This window comes from Phocoena sinus, chromosome 13 (assembly GCF_008692025.1).
Source record: "Phocoena sinus isolate mPhoSin1 chromosome 13, mPhoSin1.pri, whole genome shotgun sequence".
Classification (NCBI taxonomy): Eukaryota; Metazoa; Chordata; class Mammalia; order Artiodactyla; family Phocoenidae; genus Phocoena; species Phocoena sinus.
In genome coordinates this window covers 69669578-69676075 of record NC_045775.1, presented here as the reverse complement: position 1 = coordinate 69676075, position 6498 = coordinate 69669578, and the positions used below count along the sequence as shown (strand labels likewise).

Genomic DNA, 6498 nt, shown 5'->3' with positions numbered 1-6498 from the left:
TTACATGTACCTGTCCAGTTTTCCCAGCACCATTTATTGAAGAGGCTGTCCTTTCTCCACTGTACATTCCTGCCTCCTTTATCAAAGATAAGGTGTCCATATGTGCGTGGGTTTATCTCTGGGCTTTCTATCCTGTTCCACTGATCTGTCTTTCTGTTTTTGTGCCAGTACCATACTGTCTTGATTACTGTTGCTTTGTAATATAGTCTGAAGTCAGGGAGCCTTATTCCTCCAGCTCCTTTTTTCGTTCTAAAGATTGCTTTGGCGATTCGGGGTCTTTTGTGTTTCCATACAAATTGCGAAATTTTTTGTTCTAGTTCTGTGAAAAATGCCAGTGGTAGTTTGATAGGGATTGCATTGAATCTGTAGATTGCTTTGGAAAAACCCAGTCTTTTCTGCCCTGCCAAACCAGTGCAGATCCCTCGCAAGAGAAGTAAGTAGGAGCTGAGACAAGATGACACCCCTGACAGGGGTTTCACCTCACATATTTCAGGGAAGGTATACAAGGATCCCTGTCCTCAGAGAATGCAGGAGCTCTGAGAGCAGGCAAAGGCAGTCCTGGGAGGCCTCAGGTGTAGTAGGATATATGGATTTTCAGATTCTTTCCAGAACTATGGAAGGGGATGGAAGCCATCAGGATGGATTTATTCCTAGGGAACTAGACAGGGGAAATGACAAGAGGTACAACAGGGGGTTTCTCATAGTCTCTCTCTGACCACCCTTCCTTTAGTTCTCTGGTTGTCTCTGCACATCACAGACAAAATGATGTCTTCCATGGGTGTCCCCAGCCTGTCCTGGGTGCTGCTCTCCTGCCTGATGCTCCTGTCTCAAGTCCAAGGTGAGACTTCTCTGCCTCTAGCACTGGGTTCCCAGTGTTTGCTCAGGGCCAAGAAGAGGAGGAAAGCTCCTGTGTGCCTCCCGTGGTAATGGTACATCCCCACACAACAACATTGCCTGCAATTCCTGCATCATCATCCTTCCTTCTGGGTGACTAGTGGTGGGAGGCACCTCAGTGGTCCAGTAACAGTGGGATGAGACGATTCTCAATTTTCAGTAGAGTCTAATTTATGTGGGTATATTAAGGAGGGAAAGCATAGAGTGTCAGTAATGAGATGAGTAGAAGGAGAATGACTGAAGGATAAAGTGTAGAAACCGTCAGCCAAGATGAGGAGAGGGCTTGGACTTTTGAATAAGGCAGATGAATAAAAAGAAAACAGACCATCTCCCAATTACTAGGTCTACTTTATGATTAAGAAAAACTCCTGGAAATATTGGCATTGGTGACAGGCAGTCAAGAGCTTGGTGTCACTGTCTCAAGCTGTGGCACCACAGATATTCCTCAAGGTCACCTCCCCACTCCAATCCCCTCTCTCCATTTCGCCCCATGCCTCTCCTTTATTTCGTCCTGGCTAGGGGAAGATTCCCAGAAGAAACTGCCCTCTGCACGGATCAGCTGTCCGAGAGGCTCCATGGCCTATGCGTCCTACTGCTATGCCTTGTTTACAATACCTAAAACCTGGATGAATGCAAACGTGAGTGCTGGGATTTGCAGTTCGGGCTGGTAAGGAGAAGCAAATTAGAGACAGGGTTTGGGGGCCGGGAGTTCCATTCTCTAGAGTTTCTTGAGGGTGAGAATGAGCACCTCATCTTTTGCAAACACAACCCCTTCTCACCTACCTTGTCCCTGCCCTTCCCTCAGTGAGGGTCTCAAGCTCCTCCCTAGTCTCTCCCTTCTCCACACAGATGGCCTGCCAGAAGAGATCCTCAGGACAACTTGTGTCAGTGCTCAGTGGGGCTGAGGGATCCTTCGTGGCCGCCCTGGTCAAGAACAACTTGAAAACCGTCTCAGACGTCTGGATTGGGCTCCATGACCCCACAGAGGTACACTTACATCCTCTCTAGTCTGTTACCTCCCAGGATGCTATGGCCACCCAGGCCTGCTCGCTGTCCCCTGTGCCTGCCTTGGAAATAATGTAGAGATCCCTAGAGCTCGGAGATCAAGGGGGTAATTGGAGAATGGAGGGCCTTGAGACCAGCTGCAGAGCTGAGTTCTGTGCAGGTCTCCAGTCTCCAGCTAAGGTTAATCTGCCTCTTGTCAAGCTTTTACACAATTCACACACCACGCCTTGATTCAGTTTGCTGTGCATCCCTGAGTCTGCACATGCTGCCCTTAGCAAGTGCTAAACGTGTATTTAGGATTGATGCATTTTTCCCTTATAAAACATATGTTGTCTTGGAGGTTCAGAGGGTAATCATAAATGTACCACCAAGTGTAGTTCACACAGTGTCAAGTTACTCTGAGGGGTTCTATTCATCTTTGTGATTATTGACTTTTGAATTTGCCAATAGAAGCAAAGAGTTAGGGAGTGTTTCCCAGAGGAGAGCTGTGGGGCATCACCTGGTAGAGCAGAACTAATTCCATGAGGCTGGGGAGGGTAGCAGGTGTTCCAGCTGAGGGAATCACGCCAGGAGACCTCTAAAGGCCTTTCCACCTCACCTGACTCCATCCTCTGCTCTATAGGGCTCTGAGCCCGATGGCAGTGGATGGGAGTGGAGTAGCACTGATGTGCTCAATTACGTTGCCTGGGAGACAGATCCCTCCACCAGCTCATCCCCTGGCTATTGTGGGAGCCTGTCCAGAAGCTCAGGTATGAAACAGAGGAGGTCACTTCTGCCCAGTCTTTTCCATCCCCTCATCCCTTATTTCTGGGTCTGGTCTTCAGAGAATCCCCCTGGGATGGAACTGCTTGTCTGTCTCTCACCTCTTCTTTCTTTCTCTCTCTTTCCCCTGGAGTGGGACCCTGGTGAATTTGAGGGAGAGACTTTGAGTCCTAGGCCAGAATCTGGGATGCGTCCCCATTGGTTTCTCAAGCTCCACCAGCCCCATTCACTTGAGCTCTTCTGTCTCTTCAGGCTATCTGAAGTGGAGAGATTATAACTGTTATGTGAACTTACCCTATGTCTGCAAGTTCAAGGGCTAAATCAGAATGGAAGTCAGTAGCCTGAGTCTGGTGTGCAGCTCATCATGGACTTGGAACCAAGAGTGAAGACCCATCCCGGAAAGGGGAATCCTCCCCACACCCCCAATCTGACCACCTCATTCTGGCCTTCCCTGTCTCTTGACCTCATTTCAGGCATTTGTGTGTGTGTGTGTGTGTGTGTGTGTGTGTGTGTGTGTGTGTGTGTGAATGCCATGGCCTGAGGTCTTGGAGAACAGTAATAAATATCCTATTCCAAACTTACCTGTTTTTGTGCTCTTGTCTTATAACAAGACTCTGAGGAAGAAGTTTGTATGGGAAGAATCTAGGAGTGCCTCTGTCAAGTTTCATCCAATTTCCTTGGATAATGACTGAATGTACATTCCCACCAGTGTATTTGTGATGAGTATGTAGGCCCTGTTCCCTTAGGAATTGGGTTGTGTTATACAAAGTCATTGCTTCCCCACACACTGTACTGTCCATTCCTTCTGATGGTATGACACAAGCAGCCTTAGTGTGGTCCCATGCTATTTATTATAGAATGCAGTTCTGAAATCATTTGCTGTGAAGGATCGTGAAGTATCTATTCTTTTTCTTTAATGGGCAATCCACCTTGGATCATGACTTTTATAAAATATAGTCAAGAATAAATTACTTGGACTGACATGCAGATCATTGGCAGTTGTCACTCTCTTTATTAAAACAGGAAAAATCTGAATAATTTTAGCAACTTTTCCTGGGGTAATCTCCTTTTCTTGGGCAATCTGCCGAGGCATCCCATTACATAGATACTTTCTCATTTGTGCTTACCTGGATCAGAACTGCTAGATCTATAAACTTTTAGAAACATGAAATTGCAATTTGGACAACTTGTTGGATGCTGAGTGTGGATTGGGTTTATGAGTGAGAGACTCTTGGAGGCCCCTGTCTAGAGAGTCTCCACTCTCTCATGACTTTTTCTTTCTGGGAACCTACCAGATTCTTATGGTGAAGAGATAAGTAACCATTCTGAAATATGTTCAGATAAAGACACCATAAATAAGGAAATCTTCAGGTCAATATTCTTGATAAACATGGTTGAAAATATCCTCAACAAAGTATTAGCAACTCGAATTCAACAGAACATTGAATGTATAATACACCCTGACCACGTGGTTCTTATTTCTCGGATGCAAGTATGGTTCAACATATGCAAATCAATCAACAGTGTACATCACATTAATAGAATAGAGGGTAAATAGCACACAATCATCAATAGATGTAGAAAAAGCTTACAGAATCTGTGGTACAACACAGTGGCTATAGTTAGCAATAAGATATTGTGCACTTAAAAAACTGTTTAAAAAAAAACTATTAGGAGTGTAATTCTCATGTTAAGTGTTGTTACCACAGAAACAAAGAAACAAACCAAGAAGTGGGACACAAGGAAACTTTCAAAGGTGATGGATATATTTTCTACCTTGTTTGCAGTGATGGTAACACATATGTATACATATGTCCAAATTATCCAAGTTATATACATTATGTGCAGATATCTGTATTTACCAACTATTCCTCAAGAAAACTGTAATAAAAGTGGAACACAACTGAGGAACTATGGAGCACCACTACTGCCGGGATCCTGGATTTAATACAGAGTGCCTGGAATCATTGTCATTATTGTTTTTTTTTTAAAACATGCCATCCCTAAATGAGCTTTTTTTTTCAATATCTAGGTTGAAAAATTCTGAATTCTTCTAGGGGAAATCAAGAAAATCTTAAAATCTACTATATCTATCTTAAAACTTTAATCTATATTAAAAATATCTTCTTACAAAGAAAAGTTTAGGTCTAGAGTGTTTTTGGAAGAGTCCTACCAAACTACCCCAAAACACATATTTTAAATATTATATACAGGCTTGTAGAGAATAAAGGGAAAATACTTCCTAATTCTGACAGATAATAATAGAAAAAATTCCTTACGGAAAAGAAAAGATACACTTTTACCTAGTTTCAGATGTAATAGGTGATTCTCTCTCTTTGAAGAAAGATTGCCTATCTTAAAAGGGTATAGGAAACTTGCTAAATGTCAATTAAGGAAAGTAGACACTGTCAATTCATCTGATCTATTTATTTGAGAATGAAAACCTCCATATGTAGTATCACCAGATTTGGCAAATATGCAATATCTGTCAAGTTGAGCAAAGATGTAATATTTGATATACACTAATACCAAGAAACAATTTGCGGCTTATCTGAAATTCATATTTAGCTAGGAGTCCTCTATTTTATCTGGCAAATATACCTATGTAGCAATGCTGAGTGGCTCTTGGCCCACATAGAAGATTTTGACCAAGGTGACATCCCCCTTTCAGATGGGGCAATTGGCCAAATATTTTTACACAAGATATGAGGTTGAGAATGTGTTGGAAATGAGGTAGTGAGTAGTATAATGGTCTAAAAATATTTAGGTTCAATGAAAATTGTAACCGTCTTCACTCATGTAAGTGGTTCTTTTCAAATAAATCATTTATTCACTTTTTTTATTTATTCAAGAAATATGAGTAGAGACCCCACAGGATATTAAGCCTTCCCAACTCTAGTCCCGACTGAGGCCAGAATATGTTTCCAGGACACAGGACAGAAAACCCACTGGGCATTTATTGCAAGTACTCAGGAAAGTGATACCATTCAGCAACTATAGGGATAAGGAACTAATTGTGTGGTCCATGAAATGCTGCTAGTCCTCAAACTGTTTGTTGCCATACCTGTGCAAGATAACTACAGAAATCCAGTGTAAAATTTTAGAAGTTTTTATAGCAATTTGGCAGATTAGTTTTGTCTATGAAATCTAAAATTTTATAAATGGTTTCTTAACATATGTAACTTTTTTATATTTTAATTTTAGTAATTCATCTTTAAAAAGGCTTTAATTCTTAGAATAGTTTTAGATGTATGGAATTATTGAAATGGTAATACAGGGTCTTACCACTTGATACAACTGAGGAACCATACTGATACAGTATTACTGATAATTGTAATTGAAATTTATTGACATACAATATTACATTAGTTTCAGCTGTACTACATAATGATTGGATATTTGCATACATTATAAAATGATCGGCTTGATAAGTCTAGTAATCATCTGTCCCCATACAAAGTTATTATAATATTATTGACCATATTCCTATATATTGCACCCCCATGGCTTATTTATTTTATAACTGGAGGTTTGTACCTCTTAATCCCCTTCCCATATTTCACACCCTTTACCGCTGTCAACTTCCTGTTTGTTCTCTGTATCTATGAATGCTTTTATTTCTTTTCGTTTGTTTGTTTTATATTTTAGAATTCACATATAAGTAAGGTTATATTGTATTTGTCTTTCTCTGTCTGATTTAATTCACTTGGCACAATACCCTCTAGATTTATACATATTGTCACAAAATCTTTCAGTTTTTTTCGTGTCTGAGTAATATTCCATTATATAAATTTTATACATATAAAATATATATTCCTCATCTTCTTTATCCATTAA

General features: G+C 41.1%; 1 protein-coding gene across 1 annotated transcript; it reads left to right on the top strand.

The window, feature by feature from the left end:
* Positions 1–416: 416 nt before the first annotated feature.
* Positions 417–3027, top strand: LOC116764452 (lithostathine-like). The gene is made up of 6 exons (XM_032653089.1): positions 417–433; positions 731–838; positions 1414–1532; positions 1744–1881; positions 2522–2648; positions 2914–3027. Exons 2-6 carry the CDS (start codon positions 763–765, stop codon positions 2979–2981), a joined length of 528 nt encoding a protein of 175 aa, XP_032508980.1. The 5' UTR covers positions 417–433; positions 731–762; the 3' UTR covers positions 2982–3027.
* Positions 3028–6498: the final 3471 nt, after the last annotated feature.